Genomic DNA, 26,318 nt, shown 5'->3' with positions numbered 1-26,318 from the left:
GGGATGTTTGTTGTACTACTAAGTGTTGTTCAAACATTCATAACAGCCAGGGTGCCTATGTCTGGTTGAGTTTAGAGGTAAAATGTGGCACACACCACAGAGTGCTACATAGTTGTAATACAGCATATTACATATTCAAGAACATTGTGCATGGATTCCATAAGCATACTGAATTAAAAGAGAAAAAAAATCCAAATTATGATAAATCTGAAATACCAGTACATATGAGCAGCAGGGTTGAGGACCCACTCTATGACTATACCACAAAATGGAAAATTAGAAAATGAAAATCATGTCAGGAACCAAAAGAAACACAACTGCCTGTAGGCATTGGTTGTCAGTCACGACTGCTTCAGGGATTTCCAAGTAATATGTGAAAACTCTCAGCAATAACTAGATCATTAGTAACCTTTGGGGAAGATTAGATGAGAAAAGGAGATGAAAGACATTAGTTTGAAGAGTAAATGGGAAATGAGATAGAGGAAGGAGATGCTTACTCCAGGAAAAAAAATAATTTTGCAGGCTCTCTATCTGACAATGGAAGGGAATTTAAAATATGTGCACAAAGCTGGGTAAAGTGGCACAAGCCTTAGGCTGAAGAGGGATCATATGAGGTCAAGAGTTCAAAACTAGCCTTGCAATGTGGGAAGACACCATCTCAAACAAAATATATTCACAAAGCCTTTGAATATCCTTCTCTTCAAGAGTGTAATTTAGTTTTCTTCCATTCCCCTTGAATGTTGGTTGGACTTAGTTACTTGCTTCTGGTGATTTGAGGTAAGTGATGGTTTGTGACCTCTAATACTAGGTCATAAAAGCAGTTTAGCAGCTTCCTCTCCTCCTCTGTCGCTTGGTTCACTTACTGTAGAAGCCCTGTCTTACGGACTGTGGAGAGGAACACAGGATCCCTCCACCAATTGTGTGAGTAAGCTGGTTTAGAAGTGGATGCCTAGCCTCAAGGGGAGTCTTTAGATGGTTGAATCCCAGCTTTCATCTTGGCATAACTAAGTAAGGAACCCTGAGACAGAACCATGAAGATAATCTACTGCCAAATTCTTCACCCTTAGAAGCTAAGAGAAAATAAACATATGTTGTTTTAGGAATTATTTGTTATATGGCAATGAATTACAAATACAGGGACTATCTAGATTGCAAGAATTGGATCACTGTGTGGCTAACAGTATAACTTACTTTCCATATGTTCAAAAAAGACATGGAAGGCCGGGAGTTTGGCCTAGTGGTTAAAGTGCTTGCCTAGCATGCATGAAGACCCGGGTTCGATTCCTCGGTACCACATACATAGAAAAAAAAAAGCCAGAAGTGGTGCTGAGGCTCAAGTGGTAGAGCTCTAGCCTTGAGAAAGTCCAAGGACAATGCTCAGGCCCTGAGCTCAAGCCCAGGACTGGCAAAAAAAAAAAAAGACATGGGAAATTTATCAGAATTATTTGACCCTTTTATCCAAAATTGCCCACATATCTAAATTTATGTAGCTTGTGGTTGTTTAAAAGAAAGCAATACTATTTACTGTATAAATAAAAGAGCTGGGCAATTTTATTTTTATTATGATTGTATGGTGCATAATGACTTTATAAATTAATGATCTCCAGAAAAGGTGCTATGCCTTCCTGTCTTATAAAATTCAAACGGTACCAATTTTATTCATTCACAGTTTCATATCTAGCTTTAGCAGTCTCATTTAAGTTTGGGGAAACATTCAAAAGAAAACGATTTCTCCATTCTATCAAAATTTTCTCCCTCCATTATTTTCTGTTATTCACTGGTCCCACCTTTTAATACCAGGAGTCATTCCCACTCCTCTTCTTCCTTTTTCCCTCTTTCTCTTCCTCTTCTTTTTCTTTTTTTTTTTTTTTTTTTGTGACGGTCCTACAGCTTGAGCTCAAGGCCTGAGCACTGTCCTTGAGCTTTTCTGCTTAAGGCTAACACCTACTACTAGTACCACAGCTTCAGTTCTGGCTTTTTGGAGAATTGGAAATAAGAATCTCACTGACTTTCCTGCCCGGGTTGGCTTCAACCCTTGATCCTGAGATCTCAGCCTCCTGACTAGCTAGGATTACAGGCCAGAGCCACTAGCACCCAACTGGGAGTCATTCTTGACTTTCCCCCTTTTATACTTATGAATCTTGGTCTTTTTTGTTTTGTTTTGGATGCTGGTACTAGGATTTGAATTCAGGGCCTTGATCTCTTATTCTTTCTCCTGTGTAGATTTGATTGTAGTTGTATTCTCCCTCACTTAGATAGTTTAAACTTTCAGAGAAGAAAAATTTAAGACATGGGCTGGGAGTATGGCCTAGTAGTAGAGTGCTCACGTAGTATGCATGAATCCCTGGGTTCGATTCTTGGGTGCCACATACGTAGAAAAAGCCGAAAGTGGTGCTGTGGCTCAAGTGGTAGAATGGTAGCCTTGAGAAAGCTCAAGGACAGTGCCCAAGCCGTGAGTTCAAGCCCCAGGACTGGCAAAAAAAAAAAATAAGACCTACTGTCATAAGGTTATTATGAAATGAATTGTTCACTTTGTGCTCTAATTTGATTTTTAAAATTCTAAATTGGGAAATTGAGATACAAAAATTTTAAGTTCAAGGTCAGGAGCGAGGCCTAGTGGTAGACTGCTTGTCTAGCATGCAGGAAGCACTGGGTTCCATTCCCTGGCACCACATACACAGAAAAAGCCAGACGTGGTACTGTGGCTCAAGTGGTAGATTGCTAGCCTTGAGAAAGCCCAAGGACAGCCCTGAGTTCAAGCCCCAGGACAGTAAAAAAAAAAAATTAAATTCACTCTATGCAGCTGTGTTCTTGTTTAGTAGGTTTGATAAGTGTCATGAGAAAAGACACAGCAGATGTGCACGATGGCTCCTGAAATCTAAAGTGGGACAGATGGTTCTCTGGTTGATTGACAGGATGCAGAGCACGGCAGCCTGGGTCACCTCCTGTGGAAGATTTTTTTTTTTAATCCCTTTTGCTTCTGCCTGAAAATAAAACTACACATGAAGAAAAGCAGCAATAGCTATTTCAATTCTTTCTTTTCAACTGTTGTTAAAAAGATAGTCCACCATACAGACTCATCTAGATATGGAAGAAATTCTTTTTCTTTAACATTTGACTGACAGTTGACTCTGCAATAAATTCATATTTTTAGTAGATTCATAGATTCATATTTGACCATACTAATCAGGATACTGAAGACAGAGCTGAGATAAAAAGAACAAATACTGTGTTGCAATCCAACAGTGCTGATTACAACCAGAATAGCTCATCACTTGAAACCTAATGTTGCTTCTTTTAACTTTAATGTTGGACAGTTTGTTGTTGCTAATAGGAATAGTACCGACTTAACAGTCTTAATTGGAGATTTTTTTTTAATTTAAAAATCTTTCTAGTTCTTCTAATCTCTAATAATAAAAGAACTCACCTTTACTGCTGGTAAACTAATGCTTGTAAAATAATTTTGTATGAATTGTAAACTCATACTAATTGATTCTTCCTAGATTCATATTAGTATAGGTCCTATAATCTTATGGATGCTTCTCTTCATCTAATCTGCTAAAAAATAACCAAAACAACCAAAAAATGAAACAAGGTGCAAGATATATCCTATGAGAATATGTTTAGGCATAAATTGAGATGTATTCGGGATCTAGGTTTTCCAAAATCCCTCTAAATCATCTAGAAGAAACAAACAGTGGCAGACTCAAGGTTTCTCTCTGGAAGACTCAGAAATGGCAATATGCTTATAAGGAAGACTGGGAGTAATGATCTAGAAACTTCATTTGCACAAACTTGTGCTTATTTGGAATGACATGCAAAACCCATCAAGCCTGACTTTTGAAGAGTCGGCAAAAGGTTCTTCACTTTAACAAAAGTCTAAGACTACAATGGACCTTACATGGGAATAAACAAGTTTTACTCCTGAGTCTTACAAATAGGTTGACAATGGGTTCTTCAATCTCCCAATTGCTAATTGCTTTCCACTCTCAAGTAGAGTTGGTTCAGTTCCTATAAAATTGTTAAATCTTTAATGATGGGGGGAAATTAACTAGCTTCTGTAGTTATATCTTCCTCTAACTTCTGTCATTGATGTTTCAATGATGCTTTTGGTGGTTGTACTGTAAATCTTTTGAATATGAAGTATTTACACTTGATCATCTAGAAAACATATTTTTCTCTCTCTCCTGCTAGATATCCCCCCATATGTATTTTTGATGTCGTTTATTTTGCTGATCCTGAGCTTGAACTCAAAGCCTGGGCTCTGTCCTTGAGATTTTTTTTTTTTTTTTTTTTTTTTTTTTTTTTGCCAGTCCTGGGCTTGAGCTCAGGGTCTGAGCACTGTCCTTGGACTTTCTCAAGGCTAGAGCTCCACCACTTGAGCCTCAGCACCACTTCCGGCTTTTTTTTTCTATGTATGTGGTACTGAGGAATCGAACCCGGGTCTTCATGCATGCTAGGCAAGCACTTTAACCACGAGGCCAAACTCCCGGCCTGTCCTTGAGATTTTTGTGTTCAAGGCTAACATATACTTACCTGCTTTTTGTTTGGCATAATAGTGACTATTATAACTTTGATATTTGTTTAATCTGTATTTGGTTGCTATCATTTCTTTCCTACCAAACTTCTAGTCCATTGCCCATGATTTAAACTATTCTTTTACCAATGTCCTGAATGGCTTTGTCTTTCACAGATACATGGGATGTATCTCTGCCTTTCATTACCTTTTTCCTCTGCTGCAAAGGACAGAAGCAGCCAACTCCCAGTTATGCTCTCCTGCACATCCTTGCACTGACCCACTGCCTGCCTGGAAATTCAGTATAAGTTGAAATATTATGTATATGTTATACTATGGCATACACAGAATAACAATATTTAGGACTTGGGGTATAGTTAGGTGGGAGTGTTCTTCTCCAGCATGTGCAAAATCCTGAATTCAACTCCCTTTACTGCAAAAGAAAGAAAAAAGTGAAAGAACTAAGGAAGGAACGAAGCAAGAAATAGAAAGGCAAGAAAGAAATGAAAAAACAGGAGAAAAAAATGTATTTGTGTGATTTACTAGTATTTTTGGAGGGGTTTGAGCATCTATGTAAGGCTTAATTATATATACATGTACATATTTGCAATTAAAGATATAAAATATAAGGGGATAAATATAAAGATATTAGGTGCTGACTTTTATTAAATTAATATTGTATTATCTAAAACTTCCAAATAATGGAAATTTGTTTTTTAGACAAAGTCTTGCTATTGAGTCCAGGCTGCCTATGAACTCAAAGATGTTCCTTTCTCAGTCTCTAAGCCTCATGTTTGGCTCTGACCAAGGCATTGTAGTGAAAATCTTTCAATATTTTCCATCAAGATAAATTTAAACTGCAATAACCACTTAAATATTTACTAGCAAAATATCCAATCTGTTGCAAATGTAAGTTTTTCTAATATCAAATGAACAGAAATATAGCAATCCAGATGAACTTTTAGATAAAATTCCAAAAGAACTTTTTAATTTTAAAAATATCAAATAATGAAGTTCTAATTCTCATTGTGAAAGCAGGTCCCTCATATCTAGTTTGGTTATCCCAGGAAGAACACATAAACTACACTGAGTGAGACGTAGTTCACTATCTTAGAAGGCATTATTATTATTATTATTGTTGTTGTTGTTGTCATCTCTGGGGCTTGGACTCAGGGCCTGAGCGCTGTCCTTGGGCTGTCTCAAGGATAGAGCTCTGCCACTTGAGCCACAGCATCACTTCTGCCTTTTTCTATATATGTGGTACCGAGGAATCAAACCCAGGTCTCCCTGCATGTTAGGCAAACACTCTTCCACTAGGCCAAACTCCTGGCCCCAGAAGACATTATCTTAAAGACATTTTTGGGACTATAAAGATTTTATAAAGTGTCTTTTCTATAGGAATTATATACTGGAAACAAAGTAAGAGGGAAAAAAAATCACAACATAGCCCCAAACTACATTGCAGGGATAGAAAGCATGTACAAGGTGAAGAGTAATTCATTTTCTGGGGCATGTTTCAGAGATGAATTTAGAAGGAAGAATGAAGAGTCAGAAATTCGAAAAACTAATGCAGTTGACATGGTAAGGAAATAGGGGGTGCACAGGCAACAGTGACTGAGAAGTAAACAGGCTATTATTGACACACAGCTCTAGAAGCACAGAGGCAAAGTCATGGGCTCTGTGTGTGGTAGGAGTTATCAGAAAACTGAAAGAAGGGAACGGTTCAATCTGTGCTTTCTAGGTCTGTATCCCTGAAACATGTTTGCAGGAGAACGAAGCTGGAGTGGTTCTAGAGTCAGTGAAAAAGGTGGAACTATGGACAGGGCAAAAGGGTTGATTGGTTGGTTGGCTGGGGCCTACCCTATTGTTGAATCAACAAGAAACATTCAGCTTAGAGGAGGCACTCAATCAACATTGGTGGAACCAGTGTAAGAAACTAAGTAAATCGGGGGTGAGGTGGGGAGGTCAGGCGTGTGACAGCCACATGTCTGAGGAGCCAGAAGTTGAGAGGGCTGAAATCATCAAAAAGAGATTAAAATCCCCTTCAGATGTGCTTGTTTTAATCCTAACATCACGTGCTGCTGTAATGGTAGGTCATTACCAGGAAGATGGGCTCTCTGAAGCTCGGAGCCGTCTCTGCCACCCTGGACCCGGTCGGAAAGTAGACTCAAGAGGCGCAAACGGACTACCCAGTGCATCTATGGCTTAGCTTAGGGAGGGAAAGGATCTAGGGTGAAGCAGAGACACCCAAGGAAGGCCGGAGACGTCCTAAGAGGGGACAGGTCGGAGTTTTAGGGGCGCCCACCAACTGCTCATGGAACTGGAGGGGTAGAGGGGACAACGTCTACCAGCAGCCTTCCGGGAGGGGGGGGGCGTGGCGTCTCCGCGCAGCCGCAGTGCCGCTCTCGAGCGACGCGGGGATCCGGCGCGAAGGGCGGAGGGACAAACAGAAGGGTGAAGAGACAGAAGACGCAGGCGCGAGGGTGTCTGGCGAGGCTGCGCAGTGTTCTCCTCTGGCGGGAGATCTCGACGTCATTTCCGGCCTCGGGGGCTAGGGCTTCCGGGTCGCGGTCACTTTGAGCCCGTATCTGGGTGACTTCTTGGCTGTCGCGTCGCCGTCCGGCCCCCCCTTCCCCGTACCGCGTCTCCCCGCGCTCTTTTCCCCCTCACCGTCTCCTCTCGGGTTGCCTCCCGGTCTCGAACCCCGGATCTCCCGGGCTCGTCCTGTGGTCGCCCGCCTCTGCTGTCCGGAGGTGGGTCTGGTATCGCCGCTCTCCCCGGCCCCTCTGCGTGGTCCTCCTCCTTATTTTGTGCTCTCCGCCATTTTCCCGCCCGCGGGTGGACGGGTCGGGCCGGGCCCTCCCGAGTACGGGGGACGGCGGGAGGGCTGCGGCTGGGGAGGGGGGTGCGGGGAGGGCGGAGACGGCCCCGCGGACCCAGCCGGCGGGGGTCGAGTCCGGTCTCTGCCGTCGGCGTCCTGCGGTGGTGAAGAGCAGCCTGGTCCGTCTCGGAAGGATGGAGTCGTGGGAAATAAGGTTTCTTTTACTCCTCTCCCGTGGCTTTAAAATAGGGAGCCATTGGTTGAGACGACTCCACCCCCCGCGTTCAGTTGACCTTCCGTTGGGTGGTCGGTTCGGATGGCGAATTGGTGCCTGGTGGGACCTGGGAGCTGACCTCAATGGCCGATTGGATTTTGGAGGGTCCGCTTGTCGTACAGGGCATACTGCTTGGGGTGTCAAACGGGGCGTTCGTCGTTGCCCTGTGGTGTTATGTAAGATGGGTATTTGATTTGCAGGTCTCTTACATCCTGTGGTTTGAGGTGGGTTTTTTTTTTAAAGCTCGGTTAAAGAGACAATAGACTACGGTTGCATTGCATTTGAATCATGTATTCGTTTGGTATTTGAACATTATCTGACCCGATGGAGAAACGTTTGCAACACGGGAGATTGGTTGTCTGCTTTCTGCACGGGAGAAGGATCTGGCATCGTTTGTCCACCCCTCCCCTCTTTTTTTTTCTCTTTCTTTTTTTGCGTATTGCTTTGTGGAAGAGGTGGCGTGTTTCCTGATATTTCCTTCTAAAATGGAAGTCGGGAAACGACGAGATTTTTCTATTTGGAAAATTAACCCGATCTAGGCATAGATGGAAACCGTCCACTGTCGTTTTTTATATTTTAACCTTAACTGATGAATCCGTTGGTGAATACTTAAACATCTTTTTCCATCTAAGGGAACCAACAGGAATAATCAGTCCAAATTAATTAGACTTATGACTTGTATTTAGTTTGTGTCAAGTAAGATGTCATATTTAGTATTTACTAACATGTAGACAAGTAATTAACAGATTGTGATCGTTTCTGATATTTGACTGTTTTTGATGCAGGAAAGATGAATGGGAGGGCTGATTTTCGAGAGCCGAACACAGACGTTCCGAGACCAATTCCTCGTAACTATCATATTCAGTATTTATAATTAAAACCTTTTTCTGGATAAAGACAGTTTTATTGCCTGAGTAACAGTAGCAGGTGGGGTGGCTTAATGGGTGTGACACCTACATGGTGACATAGGGTTTCACGCACTCTTGTTGCCAATTTGAAATGTTTAATGATTTGAGTAAGGAGTTCCACATTTCCATTATACACTGGGATCAAAACCTAGTTCTGACTAGTACTAAATTGTGTTTGAAATCGAAGTTTGTGGGACCAGGAGTTTGGCCTAGTGGTTAAAGTGCTTGCCTAGCATGCATGAAGACCCGGGTTCGATTCCTCGGTACTACATACATAGAAAAAAGCCAGAAGTGGTGCTGAGGCTCAAGTGGTAGAGCTCTAGCCTTGAGAAAGTCCAAGGACAGTGCTCAGGCCCTGAGCTCAAGCCCAGGACTGGCAAAAAAAAAAAAAAAAAAGAAATCGAAGTTTGTTAAATGTTTACAAGTCAGTTTCATGAAAAAAATACTAGGTGTCTTTAGATAAGCTAATATTTGTCTTAGGATTTTTCCTTTGTGTGGGCATTTTATCATTTTTTTAACTTTTTTTGATGGAAAGACATAGGAGCTGATTACATTCCAACCGAAGAAGAAAGAAGAGTCTTTGCAGAATGCAATGATGAAAGCTTCTGGTTCAGATGTAAGTTCAATTTTCTGATGAACATGATTTGCTCCAAAATTTGTACCTAAAATTTTGACCTGAATTTGCATTTAAAATTATAATTCCATGTAGAACGAATTAGTATGTTCCTGCCTCAGGTGGCTAGTGGCATGTTTTTGTCATGTTGTGGTTGTTGCTCATAGATATTTTAAAAAATGGAATTGTGCACATTTTAAAGCAATATCAAAAACCACAAGGCAATATTGTCCGTTATAATAATATAATGGCATTTACTGAGTGTCTATTAGTTTTATGGAAAAACAACCCTGAAGGGATGGTAAATATTTTTTTTTGCTATACTTTTTTTTATTACATTTTTTTTAATTTTATTTTTTTATTGTAATTAGTAAAACGGTTACATGATATTTGCCAGATAGAAGGTGCATTAATTCACATACATTGTCTCTTAAGAGATGAAGAAATTGAGGCTTAGATATGTTAAATGAGATGTCGTGTAGTACAGTTAGTGAATTACTGTGTCTGAACTTGAAGCTGTAGCGCTCTGAAATACAGGCTCATTTTAACTCTCACCTTTAATAGCAGTGTGTATCCATCAGACAGATGGAACTACTTAAAATAACTTACAGTGAAAGAATATAAAGCAAAATCAGGAAAAGGATTATGAGGTAAAGTCCAGAAGAAGCCTGATGCAAGCTTCTAAAGTCTTTTCTCAGTGTACTCATACTTAACGGGCATCTTTAATTTTTAGGTATTGAGGAAGGTGAGTAGCCTGAGCTTTGAGGTATCAAAATTCAAGTCCTTTTCATTGTGTGTAACATAGTTCAAACTTACAATTATTTAGGTAAGTTTAATGTAGAGAACTATTCACTAGACAAGTTCTTTGCCAGATAGTTTACCATCATTACAGAATATTGTTAGTGCTGGTATAGAGAACAGTGATTCATGTTGTTTCTGAGTTATAAGTCACTTTAGAGTTATGGGAACTTTTGGATTTTCACTCTGTCACTCTGGATTATAAAGCTACAATATTTTCATATGGTTTATCATTTTTGTGCTGGTTCTGTGGGGCTTAAACTGAGATCTTGGGCACTGTCCCTGAGCTTTTTTTCAAGGCTAGTGCTCTACCACTTCAACCACAGCTCCACTTTCAGCTTTATAAAATAGTTAATTGGAAACAAGAGTCTTAAGAATTTCCTGACTAGGCTGGCTGTCATCTTCAGTTCTCTCAGTCTCCTGAATAGTTAGGATTATAGGTGTGAGTCACTAGCTACCACTCAGTTTTCATATACTTTTTTTTTTTTTTTTTTTTTTTTGCCAGTACCAGGCTTTAACTCAGGGCTTGAGCACTGTTCTTGGACTTTCTTAAGGCTAGAGCTCCAGCACATAAGGCACACCACCACTTCCAGCTATTTCTGTGCATGTGGTACTGAGGAATCAAACTCGGGTCTTTGTGCATGCTAGGCAAGCACTCTACCACTACACCAACCTCCAGGACCTTCATATATTTTTAAGGTGTATTTAACATAAATGTTCTGTATTTCTCTAGCTACCACATGATCATGCTCACATACGTATTTTGGTTTATTTAGTAATACAGGATTTAAAAACTCAAGCCCTCATATGACAGTTATTACAACAATGGTACTTGGCATTGCACTGAGTATGGTCTTGAACAAGGTTCTTAATATCTCCAAGCTTCATTTTCTTTATCTTTAAATGGGTGGTAATATTATCTAATAAAGGAATGATACAAAGTAACATGCACATAGGGTATTTAAGTATTCACCATGGATTATGCTTGGTTATTATTCAACAGTGGCTTATTTAAAGAATTCATATTCTTTCTTCCCTTCAGAAGTAATGTCATTTTTATTCTGTTATTGCATATGGTAATATTAATGAATTGCTACCTATTTTGGAGCCTAAGATGGATCCTTAAGTATATTGCTTACTATTTTGTAATTTTTTGTGTGTGTGCCAGTCCTAGGGCTTGAACTCAGAGCCTGGGTGCCTCCCCTCATTTTTTTTTTTTTCTTTGCTCAAGGCTCAAGATTTTTTTGCTCTACCACTTGAACCAAACTTCTACTTTGGGTTTTTTTGGTAGTTAATTGGAGATAAGATTTTTTTTTTTTTTTTTTTGCCAGTTCTGGGCTTGAGCTCAGGGCCTGAGCACTGTCCTTGGACTTTCTCAAGGATAGATAGAGCTCTACCACTTGAGCCTCAGCACCACTTCCGGCTTTTTTCTATGTATGTGGTACCAAGGAATCGAACCCTGGTCTTCATGCATGCTAGGCAAGCACTTTAACCATTAGGCCAAACTCCCGGCCCGAGATAAGAATCTTATGGACTGTTTTGCCTGGGCTGGCTTTGAACTGTGATCCTCAGATCTCAGCTTTCTGAATAGCTACGATTATTGACATGAGCCACTGGTGTCTGAGTGTAAGGTTTGTTTCCTCCTTCCCTTCCTTTCCTTCTTTCCCTTCCCCTCCTTCCCCTCCTTCCTCTCCTTCCCCTCCTTCCCCTCCTTCCCCTCCTTCTCCTCCTTCTCCTCCTTCTCCTCCTTCCCCTCCTTCCCCTCCTTCCCCTCCTTCCCCTCCTTCCCCCCCTTCCTGTCCTTCCTCTCCTTCCCTCCCCCCCTTTCTTTCTTTCTTTTTTTGTCAGTCATGAGGCTTGAACTCTGGGCCTGGGAACTGTCCCTGAGATCTTAAGCTCAAGGCTACCACCCTACCTCTTGAGCCACAGTGTCACTTCCATGTAATGTTTTCTTAAAAAGCATTTTTCACCATCTGTGTATGTAATATACGGTACAGCTTTTAAAGATGTAACAGTTTCTTTTAAAGGTACTTTACTTGTGCATTCTACTTGTAGAAGGTTTTACTGATGCTCATTTGTCTCCTTATGATACTCAAGGCAAATTAATTTTTCTTGTTATTCATAATGACTATTTTTCCTCTTCTGTAGCTGTGCCTTTGGCTGCCACAAGTATGTTGATTACTCAAGGATTAATTAGCAAAGGTAAATGCATAAATTTGGATTATTTATTGTTATTTGTGGAACTGGGCCAGGGCTCTGTCCCTGAGCTCCTTTTGCTCAAGGTTAGCACTCTGCCACTCCAGTCACAGTGCCTTCCGTCCGTCCGTCCGTCCGTCCTTCCTTCCTTCCTTCCTTCCTTCCTTCCTTTCTTTCTTTCTTTCTCTCGCTCTCTTTCTTTCCTTTCTGTCCTTCTCCCTCTCCCTCCCCCCTCTCTTTCTTTCTTTCTTTCTTTCTTTCTTTCTTTCTTTCTTTCTTTCTTTCTTTCTTTCTCTTTTTGTAGGTCATGGAGCTTGAACTTGGCCTGGGCGCTGTCCCTGAGCTCTTCAGCTCAAGGCTACTGCCCTACCTTTGAGCCAAGCCCCACTTCCCATTTTCTAGAGGTTAATTGGAGATAAGAGTCTCAGGTCCTTTTGTTCCGGGCTGGCTTTGAACCTTGATTCTCAGATCTCAGCCTTCTGAGTAGCTAGGATTATAGATTTGAGCCACCTCCCTTGGCAATTCTGTCCTTTTCTGTGATTTAATTTGAGATATGAATCTTAATAGACTTCTCTGTTTGGGCTAGCTTTGAATTATGATCCTCTGATCTCAGCCTTCTGAGTAGCTAGGATTACAGCCATCAACGTTGCCTAGAACATGGTATATTTCTTCTTGCTAAGCTTTTTTTTTTTTTTTAACCAGTCCTAGGGATTGAATTCAGGGCCTGAGCACTGTCCTTTGGCTTTCTCAAGGATAGTACTTTACCACTTGAGCCACAGCAATACTTCCAGTTTTTTTTCTACGTATGTGGTGCCGAGAATCGAACACTGGTCTTCATGTATGCTAGGCAAGCACTCTAGCACTAGGCCAAACTCCCAGCCCCTCTGTAGTAAGTTTTGTAATTTTCTATGTAGGTATCTTTCATTAGATTCATTCCTATATCTTTTTTTCCATTATAGCATTGAAAGCTATTAAATGTATTTAGGTTTAATAAGGTAAAGTGGAGGATGGGGGCAGGAGTTTGGCTTCGTGGTAGAATATTTTCCTAGCATGCGCAAAACCCTACATTTGATTCCTTTGTACCACACTACATGCAAAGAAAAAGTCAAAAGTGATGCTGTGGCTCAAGTGGCAGAGCATTTGCCTTGAGAAAACTTAAGGACAGTGCCCAGGCCCTGACTGAGTTCAAGCCCCAGGACTGGCAAGAGAGAGAGAGAGAGAGAGAGAGATAGATAGAGACAGAGAGAGGGGGAGGGAGAGAGAGAGAGAGCGCGCGAGAGCGTGCACACATGCGAGAGAATGAGTATTCACCTTTCTAATGGTTAGAAGTCTTTAGATGTTTAAAATCCATCAACACTGAATTCTTTCTCTTAAAAATAACTTAGTTCTTTAGGATCAAAAGAAGTTAATGTTGGAAGATAATATTTAAAGATAGTTGGAACTGGGACAATGTTCTCAAACAATGTTACTCAGAAATATTTAACTATTTGTTCTTTAGGAATCCTTTCAAGTCATCCCAAATATGGTTCCATCCCTAAACTTATATGTAAGTATGAATAGTACTGCATTTTTATTTCCTTTTTCATCTAAAAGTTTTTATCAAAATTCTATACATTTTGACTTACTCATGGTATTTATATGTTTTTTTTGTTTTTTTTTTTTTTGCCAGTCCTGGGCTTGAGCTCAGGGCCTGAGCAATGTCCTTGGACTTTCTCAAGGCTAGAGCTCTACCACTTGAGCCTCAGCACCACTTCCGGCTTTTTTCTATGTATGTGGTACCAAGGAATTGAACCCGGGTCTTCATGCATGCTAGGCAAGCACTTTAACCACTAGGCCAAACTCCCGGCTCTATTTATGTGGTTTTATATTCTGATTAGTTCATTTAAACTTGTACTTAGGAATATTTTTCTTTTTCTTCTCTTATAGTGTAATACAACTATTGAATTGAAATTATTGTGTTAGCTAGTATTTATTTAAGAAGAAAAATTTGGTCCCCATTTTGGGGGAAATGGGGAAGATACCCTAAGAACTAAACTTAATATTTTTATGCTGGTTCTGGAGCTTGAACTCAGGGGTTAGGTGCTATCCTGAGCTTTTTTTGCTCAAGGCTAGTGCTTTGCCCCTTGAGGGATAGTGCCACTTTGCTTTGTGGCGGTTAATTTTGTGGAGATAAGAATTTCACAGGTGCTGGGAGTTTGGCCTAGTGGTAGAGTGCTTGCCTAGCATGCACGAATACCCGGGTTCGATTCCTCGGTACCACATACATTAAAAAGAAAAGCCAGAAGTGGTGCCGTGGCTCAAGTGGTAGAGCTCTAGCCTTGAGAAAGTCCAAGGGTAGTGCTGAGGCCCTGAGCTCAAGCCCAGCACTGGCAAAAAAAAAAAAAAAAAAAGAATTTCACAAACTTTCCCACACCAGCTGGCTTTGAATCACCAATCCTTAAATCCCAGCCTCCTGAGTAGCTAGAATTATAGCTGTGAGTTACTCAAGCCTGACTTAAATTGAATTAAAAAAAAAGTTTTAAATTTATATTTTGCGATTTGGGCTAATATAAAGAAATGGAGTTTCTCTTTCAAAAAAGTAGTTGAGGCATTTCATGAATCTTTCCAATCAGGATAGCCTCTCACTTGTATTGAAAATTGGTACATAATATATTGAGGATAACATGTAGGTTAAAATTCATAATTCATTATTTTAAGGGATTGTACCTAGTTATATTTTTAAAAGCAACCTTGTGAAATTGGCTCAGTACATAACAAAACTAAATAGTATATTGAAATAATGTTACCTTAATGCAACTTTATTTTTTTGAGGGGGATGAATTATATCCATAAAGACTATGATATTTTGAACCTGATTTAATGTAATTTTGCTATTATTTTAGGAAATCTAAACCAAACAGATACTTAGAATTACTTTAGAAAAGTGTTTTTTTAGTGAAGTTTTTGTCTAAAAGATCTTTCAGTTATACTCTTGTGTTTTTTTTTTTTTTTACAAATAAGTTGCTTGTATCATGGGATACTTTGCTGGAAAACTTTCTTATGTGAAAACTTGCCAAGAGAAATTTAAGAATCTTGAAAATTCCCCTCTTGGAGAAGCTTTACGATCAGGACAAGCGCGGAGATCTGCACCATCAGGGTAGGCCTCATTCTGATCTTCACTTAAATTTTAATATCTATCTATCTATCTATCTATCTATCTATCTATCTATCTATCTATTTATCTATCTATCTATTGTGGGTCATGGAGCTTGAACTAGGCCTGGGCACTGTCCCTGAGCTCTTCACCTCAAGGCTACAGCCCTACCCTTGGCAAAAAACAAAACAAAACAAAAAACCTTAAGTTTAAACACTACTGGATTCATAAATTCAAAAATACTTTTTTTTTTGGCCAGTCCTGGGGCTTGAACTCAGGGCCTGAGCACTGTCCTTGGGCCTTTTCAAGGCTAGAGCTCTACCATTTGAGCCACAGCACCACTTCCAGCTTTTTCTGTATATGTGATACCAAGGAATCGAACCTGGGTCTTTGTGCATGTTAGGCAAGCACTTTACCACTAGGCCAAACTCCTGGCCCTAGAAATTCAAAATTTTTAACATTGAAAAGTTTATCTATTTTATTTAAAAACAAAGCACTGGCTCACCTCAAAAACTTTTAAGTAACCTAGGCTGGCCTCAAAGTCTTGATTTTCTTGCCTTAGTCTCTTAAGTCAGAGGATTAGATGTGTACCACCACCTCTAGCTAGTATTTAAATTTTTCTTTATAAGTACTCATTTTGACTGTGTGTGTGTGTGTGAGAGAGAGGGGGGGGGGAGGGAGGGAGGAGGGAAAAAACAAAGCACCTCTGCATATATTGAGGAATAATCTTTTTGGCCAGGAGTGTGGTCCTGAATTCACAAAGCCCTGCATTTGGTTCCTTAGTACCACATACACAGATAAAGCCAGAAATAGTATTGTGGCTCAGGTGGTAGACTGCTAGCCTTGAGCACAAAGCAGCTTAGGGACAGTGTCCAGGCCTTGAGTTCAAATCTCAAGACTGGCCAAAAGTAAAAAGGCAGAAGTATTGCTGTGGCTGGTTTTGAGTATAAAAGCTCAGGGGACAGTACTTAGACCCTACGATTCAAGTTCCAGGAGACACACACCCCAAAATTAAAAAGAACTAGATGGGCCGGGAGTTTGACCTAGTGGTAGAGTGCTTCCCTAGCATGCACGAAGAGCCAGGTTCGATTCCTCGGTACCACATACATAGATAAAAGCCAGAAGTGGTGCTAAGGCTCAAGTGGTAGAGCTCTAGTCTTCAGAAAGCCCAAGGACAGTGCTCAGGCCTTGAGCTCAATCCCAGGGCTGGCCAAAAAAAAAACAAAACAAACAAACAAAAAAATAGAATTGTCCATATGAAGCCAGAGTATCAAATATTAATATGCTGAATCTGAGAAAAGTTAGAGATTTTCTATATGGTCCATTTTCCTATTTTATTTATTTATTTATTTATTTATTGCCAATTTTGGGCTTGGGCTCAGGGCCTGAGCACTGTCCTTGGACTTTCTCAAGGCTAGCACTCTACCACTTGAGCCTCAGCACCACTTCCGCTTTTTTCTATGTATGTGGTACCGAGGAATTGAACCCGGGTATTCGTGCATGCTAGGCAAGCACTCTACCACTAGGCCAAACTCCTGGCCCCCATTTTCCTATTTTAAACTACAAAAACAATAAAAGGAAAATCTGTAATTTGTTAGAGAGATAGGACTGATCAAATTGGGAATTTAAACAAAACATTCAAATTTGGGAAACCAAACAGGTTTCCCAAACTAAATAAAGATAAAATCCTTCATTCTAAGACATTGACTCCCAATAAAATGAAACTATACTGGTGACAATGGCAACAGCCAACTTTTTTTTTTTCGGGCTGCCATGGGGCTTGAACTCTGGGCCCGAACCCTGTCCTTGAGCTCTTCAGCTCATTGCTAGCACTCTACAAGTTGAGCCACAGCGCCACTTCCAGTTTTCTGGTGGCTCATTGGAGATGAGTTTCACAGACTTGTGCACTGGCTGGCAATCCTCAGATCTCATCTTCCTGAGTAGCTAGGATACAGGCATGAGCTACTGGTGCCCAGCTAAATTTAAAATTTTATATGGATGCCTAGTGGGTATACTTTGTCCAGTATTATGTGAAAGGATATGCATATTGAAATTAAGACATGAAATTTATTTATTTACTTACTTATTCATTTATTTATTTTTGCCTGTCCCCAGCTTGAACTCAGGGCCTAAGCACTGTCCTTGGGCTTTCTCAAGGCTAGAGCTCTACCACTTGAGTCATAGCACTACTTTTGGCTTTTTCTATGTATGTGTTACCAAGGAATAGAACCTGGGTCTTCGTTGCATGCTATGCAAACACTCTACCACTAGGCCAAACTCCTGGCCCTGAGGTGGTTTTTCTTGCAAATAATTTTAGTACACATTAAAATTATCCTGAAAGTTAGATATTTACAAAATTATATGTCAGATGACAATTTTTAAGCTGAATAAATAAATCAGGGCTTTTTTTTAATGTTTTCTGTGGCAGAGATACAGATTTCATTTTATTGCTTACAAATAACTTTAGGATGATTTTACCAATTTAATAATTTGTTTTCATCCATTAACAATCGAGAACAATGACTCATTTTTCTTACATGGTATTCTTTTACAGGCACTATTCTCAAAAGTCAAAATATGACACAAATGTGAGTGGTCAGCTCTCTCCAGCAGCTGACAACATAGAAAAGGAGATGCTTCCTCGTTATGAGCCCATTCCATTCAGTGCTTCTATGAATGAATCCACTCCTACTGGTATTACTGATCATATTGCCCAAGGTAGAAACTTCTCTTGAAATGAATTTCAGCATTTTATGGTCCAACGTATGTATAAACTTTATTTGATGACCTTTTCTGCTGGATATATATCACCTGTATGTTCTAAACCATCAGCCATCATCTAAGCCCATCTATCAGCCTACTCAGTCTTTATTCCTTTCTTCATTCGTTTCCACACTCAGTATTTCACGAAGAACAGTAGGTGTCAGGCACTCTTGCTCTTGCTAAGTGAGGAAGTTAAGATGTATATAGACTTAGTGTCTGTCTTTTGGAAATCATTGCTCTGGTAAAATACACAGAAATGCAAAAAATGTATTGCAAATTGGTTTATTAAAGTACACATTTAGTAGAAAAGTATAGAAGTGATAAATTGTCCTTCATGAAATAAGAGGCTTCAGAGAGGCTAAAAGTACAGTAGATAGATTGATCTTAAAGTTTGTCAGCTTTTTTGGGTGTATGTAAGGAAAAATAACATATCTGGCTTATACAACTTTTGTCAAGTGAGAGATCCTTGAGAAAGTGTGTTTTAAAGTCTTGAGTATGAAGGTCTAAGTATAATGTGGAAGATTATACATACCAGTGAAATATCAGCAGCTTTGGATTAAAGCCTAGATTTGACTTATAATTGACAGTTGCTAGCTGTATATTATGTAGTTATATTCACAACAACTAATAAATAGTACATTCTTCCTTTTTAAAAAATTGTCTTAGCTGGGTGCTGGTGGCTCATGCCTGTGATCCTAGCTATTCAGTAAGCTGAGATCTAAGGATTGCAGTTCAAAGCCAGCCTGGGCACAAAAGTCTATGAGATTCTTATCTCCAGTTAACCACCAGAAAACTGGAAGTGGTGCTGTGACTCAAAGTGGTAGAGTGCTAACCTTGAGTTGAAGAGTTCAGGGACAGCCCAGACTGAGAGTTCAAGCCCTGGATGGGACTAGTGTATTAACTCATGGCCTCTAGCTTATAATTATAAGGCAGGCTTTGTGCTGCTGAATCATATTATCATATCTCCAGCTTGAGTTTCTTGGTCACTTGGAGATAATACTTGTTAGAGAACTGTTAGAATTAGATGAACTAGTCAGATGTAAAGCCTGTAAAGGAATAGACACAACAGGGCAACAGGTGTTAATAAGTTCTTTCTAACTTGGCATGGTGGCTCACCCCTGTAATCCTAGCTACTCAGGAGGCTGAGATCTGAGGATCAAGGCTCAAAGCCATCCAGGGCACAAAAGGACCTGAGACTCTTATCTCCAGTTAACCCCTAGAAAATGGGAAGTGGGGTTTGGCTCAAGGGTAAGGCGGTAGCCTTGAGCTGAAGAGCTCAGGGACAGCACCCAGGCCTAATTCAAGCCCCATGACCTCCCCCCCCCCACAAAAGTTCCTTCTTTTTTTTGTTCTAGTCTGTAATGAAAGGTGGGGAATTAGAAACTGGAAGCATAGTTCTAAAATCCTAAAACCCCCAAAACTCTGAAAACTAAAAACTTTGTGACCTGAGCTCATTTTGTAGCAAACCTTGACCTGACAATAAATAAAAATAATTTTTATTTATTGAAGAATTGTTTTTTTTTAACTATACATTCCTGGTTGAATAAAGGATTGTAGATATTTGTATTCTTTGAAACCTTGTTTTGAAGTGAATTCAGTAATGGGAGCAAATACAGCTGAAGGAACAGTTAGGTTTTAAGATGGGTATATAATCAGTCTTGGGGTTTGAACTTGTGGTCGAGGTACTGTCTCTGAGCTCTTTTGCTCAAGGCTAGCACTCTACCACTTTGAGCCTCAGCACCACTTCCAGGGTTTTGATTGTTAATTGGAGGTAAGATTCTCACAGACTTTTCCTGCCTGGACTGGCTTTGAATTGCGATCCTCAGATCTCAGCTTCCTGAGTAGCTAGGAGTACAGTCATGAGCCACCAATGCCCAGCCAAGATGGAAGAGAGTCATTTAAAGCAAAGGTAGGAATGCAGTGGGAAGACTAGTTGTTTATAGTTAAGGTTGGAGAAGCTGAGCTCTGGTGGTTCATGCCTGTAATTCTAGCTATTCAGGAGGCCTTAGATCTGGTTTAAAGCCAGTCTGGGCAGGAAGGTGCTTTCTCAAAGCTAGAGCTCTGGGGTAGGAGTGCTTGCCTAGCATGCATGAAGACAGCATTCGATTCCTCAGTACCATATACATAGAAAAAGCTGGAAGTGGTACTGTGGCTCAAGTGGTAGAGATCTAGCCTTGAGAAAGCCCAAGGTCAGTGCTCAGGCCCTGAGCTCGAAAGAAAGAAAAAGCTAGCGCTCTACCACTTGAGCCACAGTGCTACCCCTGCTTTTTCTGTATATGTGGTAACAAGGAAATGAACTCGGGGCGAGCACTCTACCACTAGGTCACTCTTCTGGCCCCCAAAACTCCTAACTTCAGTTAACTACCCGGAAGTACTGTGTTCCAAATGGTATAGTATTATCTTTGAGTAGTAAAGCCTAGATTCAGTCATCCCCCCCCCCCCCGCCCCCAGCCCACCAAAAATGGTTTGCAAAGACAGAGAAAGGAAATCTAGATAGGTCAGAATATGAAATGTCTACTGGCTGAATGTGGCTGTGCAAATTAATTAAAAATTCAGTTTCTTAGTTGCTTTGGTAATAGCATTTTAGTTTTTAGATTGGTAGTATGCTGCTAGCTCCTGTGTTAAACAGTGCCAGTATAGAACATTCTTACTGTGGCAAGTTTTGTTGCACATGCTCACTTAATTGTTCAGGATCTCTTAGTTCTCACTGGGTGTCCCTCTCCCACTGGTACAAAAAGCATCAAAGTATAATAAGAAATGGATAACAGTAGTCACAGTCACAATCTTATCTCCAGAGACAGTTTTTTTTTCACTGTTTAATTCTTTGTCTCAAATTCAAATTCATTCTTCTGTGTATTAGCCATGCACCATCTCTTTCCCTGTAATGATTTGTTTGTATCCTTCCTACCCATTTCATTAGAAAATTTTATGTTATGAAACTTCTACATAATACCAAAACAATCCCTTTGGTATCTACTCAAAGGTAACAACAAACCCCACCTTTAGTGGTATTTCAATACCCTCCACAGCAACCATCCTCTTGTCCACTTCTAGTTTGGGTGCATTTTTTTTCTCCCTTAAAACTTAGGCTTTTTCCTACTCTCCACATGGACCTCTAGTAGTTTCCTTTGTCTTTGCTCCAGGTGCTGCCCTTCCTTCTCAAAGCATCTTCTTTGGTCCTATTCTCCTCCTTTACTTTTGCTTGCTTTAACTAGGAATGCAAAGTTAATAATCTTTTCAAAGTAGAACACACTCCTAAGACTATTAGTCTTAGGTTACTTAAGTTAACTTTTTAACTCACAGTTATATATTTTCTTATTCCTTCCAGCTCTTTATAAACTTCCTAAAGCAGTAAATCATATTCTTTACGCAATATATGATAGTCATTTAACTTGCAAGTGCAGAAAGTATTCCTCAGTTTTCTCTTTGAATAGGCTTTCATTTATCACAGAATTGCAGAACAACAAAATATTTTTCTTCTGGATAAGAAAAACCTCAGACCTGGAAGGAATTCTAGGGATCATTTAGTCAAAACTGGCATATTTTACAGCCAAAGATCAGAGAAGCTTAGTAATTTGCCCAAGGACTCTTCACTGATTGTCAGTGTCTTCATTACCTTCAGAACTTTTAAAAGTATCCATGGTGAAAAGACATCAGATCAGTTGTTAATTGCTAATGCAACGCAAAGTGCTTCACAACCAGTATTGGATTATATTTTTCTTTACATCTTTTTTTTGTATCTAGAAAATGTTTTCTGTTAATTTAGAAGTAACTATAGAACTGAAAATGTTTGCTTTGTATCGGCATAGAACGTATTATTTACTAAAATAAAAGGTTAAGATTGAAAACATTCAATGTGTAGTTAATGTTGCTTGGAAAATTATGAATATTCACTGGAATTTCATTGAATTCTAAATTATTATTTTGATTTTAATTGTTATGATTACTAAAATGACATGCCTAATTTCTCTCACTGAAAAATACTTCTGGTGTGTGTGAGCCTAGTAGTAGTTCACTGAGTGTTATCTTTAGTATTTGATTCTGTCATTATAAAAGGTGTTTTGTAGTTTTTTTGTCAGTGTTTGACTCTTGATAAATACATCGTTCACACTTTGACTTTTCTTTGGGAAACAAGTACAGGGTCCCAGGGGTGAACATAGTTGTTCAGAATGAAAAGGGTGTCTTCTCTTGTTAAAGTCTAAAGTCTAGATTTATCCTTTTTAGTAGTTAGTTCAGTTGTTTATGTTCAAATACCATAAAGATGATGAATTTAAGTTTTTTAAGTAATTGGGCTATTGGCATAGAAACCCTGACTATGTTCTACTAGCCCTAGAATTGTTAATAAAATCTCTATCAAATTTTATTCAGCAGACTGTTAATTTTATACATACTATCAGTGATTTTTCCAGCTTAAAGTACTACCATTTTAATTCACTTAAATCATACAAAGTAGTAATTTTATTTTGTTACTCATCCCTTTTCTGGAGATGATTTGATTTTTAAAAACGTCATTAATTTTCAGTTATAGGAATAAAAGTTTAAAAGTATAAGAAGGAGCTAGGTACAGTGGCTCACACCTGTAATCCTAGCTACTCAGAAGGCTGAGAGCTGAGGATCATGGTTCGAGTACTAAAGAACTTGAGACTCTTATCTCCAATTAACCACTAGAACTCAGGGACAGCTCCCAGGCCCAGAGTTCAAGTTCCAGGAACCCCCCCAAAAAAACAAAACAAAACATACACACACACAAAGTCTAGAAGTATAAGAAGGAATAGACTTCAGTGTTGCAATTTCCTTGGAGAAGTGTATTATGTACTTTTGGAATGGTGATAATTTGAGCCTTCATTTCTTCCTCTTACTCTGTTTCAATTGTAGATAACAAGTATTTGTAAAACTTAGTTGCTTTAGATTTATCTAAATCTTTTTGTCATCACTTATTAACTGTTTGTTGTTTTAGGACCTGAGCCCACCCTTGAAGAAATTCCCAAAAGAAAAAATATTACGTATGAGGAATTAAGGAATAAGAACAGAGAGTTATATGAAGTAACTTTAACACAAAAGACTGACCCTTCAGTCAGGCCTATTCAGGAAAAAGTGCCAAAAAAAGAAGGTATGATAGTTTAGTCTGAATCATGTAACTTTAGAATTGGAAGCTGAAAAATCAGTTTAAAACAATTATAATAGTATGTCATTAAATTATTCCATTAATTAGGTAATTTTTAAAAGAGTAATTATTTGTAATTATGTTTTCCATTTTTAAGGTGTTGAAAATAAGTTGAAACAGTGAGAGTCAGGACAGTAAAACTTTAGTTTTCTAATATAGTTTAGAATATTCCCACTTTATAAAGTCACTTTGGGAACTGATACCTTTTTCCTACTGGTGCATCACTTCCATATCAAGCTTTGTTTACCTGAGGTTTATTGTTGGACTGTACTGCTACTTTGGACCAAACCACAGATTCATATAGAGTGACATTTATATGCTTGTGTATTTGGAAGAGTTATTATACATTTCCAAGAGACCAAATTGACTTTTTCTTAACATTATTTTTCTTTATAATCTGGTACTTAACCTATAAATCACAATTTCTTTTATTAAGCCCTCTAGGAACAGCCATATATTATCCAAAGTGAATTTTTGGTTACAGATGTTATCTCCAAAATGTTTTATAAGTCATTTTATATATTTATTTATTATTTATTGCAAGTCCTGAGCTTTGAATTCAAGGCCTGGAAAGTCCTTGGGCTTTCTTAATACTAGCATTCTACCACTTGAGCCATAGCACCACTTCCAGCTTTTTCTGTGTATAAGGTACCAAGGAATTGACTCCAAGGCTTCTTGCATGTTAGTCAAGCACTCTTCCACTAGGCCACACTACTGGCCCCGTTTTTAGTCTTTGTGTATGTGGCGGGGGGGAGGGTGGCAGGGGGAAGGGGTTATGGGGCTTGAACTGGACCTGGGCACTCTCCTTTAGCTCTTCAGTTCAAGGCTACCACCCTACCCCTGGGCCTGGGCCCTATCCTTAAGCTCTTCAGCTCAAGGCTACCGCCCAACTTTTGAGCCAAGCCCCATTTGCCGTTTTCTAGAGGTTAATTGGAGATAAGAGTCTCAGGTCCTTTTGTGCCCGGAGTTGTTTTGTGATGGGGTGGTGGTGAGCCTTTTTACTCAAGGCTACCTCTTTCTCTACCATTTTAGCCACAGTTCCATTTCCAGTTTTTTTGATAATTAGAAATAAAAGGATCAACGGATTTTGCTGCCTGGGCTGGCTTTGAATCATAACCCTCAGATCTCAGCCTCCTAAACAGCTAGGTTTAAAAACATGAGCCACTGGTACCTGACTTCATTTTAAATGGCAGTGTTTATTTCACTTAAAATAGCTTTTATAATAAAGATAACTAATACCTTTATCATTAAAGAAAAGTCCATCTTTGAAATAGATTTGCAGTATTGGTTGATTAGAAAACATTGGCATCAAATGGCCAGTACTCTATAAAATGTACTTTTTCCTATTAAATGATTTAGGCTGTAAGCTCCGCGAGGGCAGGAAGTAGTATTTTTCTCATTCTTTTCTATGTCTTCAAATATATACATTTGGGCTATCAGAAATGAAGTTTATTGCTTAGGACTTCAGTAGTAATAGAGTATAGGTGTGCTGGATTTGTACTTTCGTAGTTTTAACTGTATACTAGAGATTCTGTTATACTGTAATGTGAATCTGTGAACCTTTTCTTTGTAAAAGAAACTTGATTTTTTTGTGCTTTATGTAATGGAAAGAAAAGACTTATGAGGTAGTTTCATTGATTTTCTAATGTGTCCTTTAATTTAGGCAGAAAATTTGTAAATATAGTATAGATTCACAGGATCTAAAAGTATCAAAGTGCCCAACTTTATTTTCCATCAATTTTATTTATTGAATCTTAGGAGAAATTATAACGGCAATTTTAAAATCACAAGTGTGTATTTGTTGCAGTATTCCTGCTCACAATGTAGTTTCTAAAAATTCTACCCTGAAGTCTTGTGGAAAAGAAGTATAGCGGTGAATAGCCAAATGTGAGGGCCACAGGAGTCCCTAATGTCCGCAGAATAAAGCAGCTTAGACTTCTGACCTAAAAGGTCCATATAGTGCAGTCGTTATTGCGTCTCTACATGTTGGAATAACTTGAGCTTTCTGAAAGGAGTTAGTTCACAGATGGAGGCTTGAAAGTACAGAGCCTTAAAAACAAAGCTTAAATTAGAAAACAGCCTATCAGTGACTCATACACCCACCAGAAGATTGTAGAGTGACAGCTCATTAGAGAGAAGATTGAGTTATAATCTGAAGCTTTGATCATTTTCTTGCTGTTTTTCCCATGAAAACAATTCAGATACATTTTTTAAAATTTCTTGATCACTTTTTGGTATATACTGTCTTACATACAGCACATAAAAGTAAGTAGTATGGTAAAGTTGTAAAGACACCCAGGCTTTGAACCTAAAAACTTTGAAATCTCAGTGTACCTTGGGCAAGTTACTAATCTTTTATATGCTAATATATCTTATATGCTAATATACCTCTTATACACTAATCTTTATATCATAAGGTTGTCTGCAGATCAATTGCTCATGTAAAGTTTTTGACACAGGACATCTATAATTACAAATAACCCCTAGTGCACAAAAGTCTGCCCAGCCCTTTTATAATTTGATTTTAGTGTTTTTCACATGAGACACATAATTTCATCATCATTGCAAACATAAAAACCTAAGATGCTGTTTGGAATCATCAGTTATTTGTGCTTTCTTTCTAGTAAAAGTAAACAAATATGGCGATACTTGGGATGAGTGAAGAACGATGTCTTTGGACCTACTGAAGGAGTTTGATGTCCAGCTTTCTCTAGGTGGTCATGAATGCCTGCATGCCTTGAGCTCAGCAGCAGTCGTCATAAACACATTTAAAACTAAACCCCTGGTTTTTGTGGTTTGACTTAACGTTTTTAAAAACACAGATTTCAGTGTTTAAGATTATATAAATGTACTGGTGTTGGGGAACTCTGAATGATGGTATTATACCATGATTGTGTATAGTTAGAAATAGTTTTAGGTTACAGAGTAAGGATACTCATGAAAGTATTGAGACTGTGATGCTCTACAATCAGCGTATATGAAGATAAACAAAATCTGCATGCCAACTTGGGGTGGGTTGGTGGGTGGGCAAGCATAATTTCAAATGTTCAGCTTTATATCATATGCCTTTTTCATTTGCTGTGTTTAATGTTTATGGTAAATAAAATGTAAAGAGATATACATTAGCTCTCA

At 39.1% G+C, this 26,318-nt stretch overlaps 1 protein-coding gene across 6 annotated transcripts; it reads left to right on the top strand.

Moving 5' to 3' along the window:
• The first annotated feature begins 862 nt into the window (after positions 1-862).
• Positions 863-26,318, top strand: Ociad1 (OCIA domain containing 1). 6 transcript variants are annotated; one of them, XM_090343621.1, is made up of 9 exons: positions 863-921; positions 8,397-8,459; positions 9,055-9,135; positions 12,079-12,132; positions 13,625-13,672; positions 15,127-15,262; positions 17,814-17,977; positions 22,980-23,132; positions 25,811-26,318. In XM_090343621.1, the coding sequence occupies exons 2-9, from the start codon at positions 8,402-8,404 to the stop codon at positions 25,846-25,848; spliced, it is 732 nt and encodes a 243-aa protein (XP_090199747.1). In that variant the 5' UTR covers positions 863-921; positions 8,397-8,401; the 3' UTR covers positions 25,849-26,318. The 6 variants fall into 6 exon arrangements, with proteins under 6 accessions (XP_090199747.1, XP_090199748.1, XP_090199750.1 ...); XM_090343619.1 differs by lacking the exon at positions 863-921 and adding an exon at positions 7,077-7,269; XM_090343620.1 differs by lacking the exon at positions 863-921 and adding an exon at positions 7,448-7,551.

This window comes from Megascapheus bottae, chromosome 13 (genome assembly GCF_031878675.1).
Source record: "Megascapheus bottae isolate mThoBot1 chromosome 13, mThoBot2.hap1, whole genome shotgun sequence".
In the NCBI taxonomy this organism is placed as follows: Eukaryota; Metazoa; Chordata; class Mammalia; order Rodentia; family Geomyidae; genus Megascapheus; species Megascapheus bottae.
This window is presented reverse-complemented; position numbering and strand designations above follow the sequence as displayed.

Coding starts and splice junctions, on each gene's coding strand:
- Ociad1 (XM_090343621.1), top strand. CDS start 8,402: ATGAATGGGAGGGCTGATTTTCGAGAGCCGAACACAGACGTTCCGAGA. Junction 8,460..9,054: donor CGTTCCGAGACCAATTCCTC/GTAACTATCATA, acceptor TTTGATGGAAAG/ACATAGGAGCTGATTACATT. Junction 13,673..15,126: donor TTCCATCCCTAAACTTATAT/GTAAGTATGAAT, acceptor TTTACAAATAAG/TTGCTTGTATCATGGGATAC.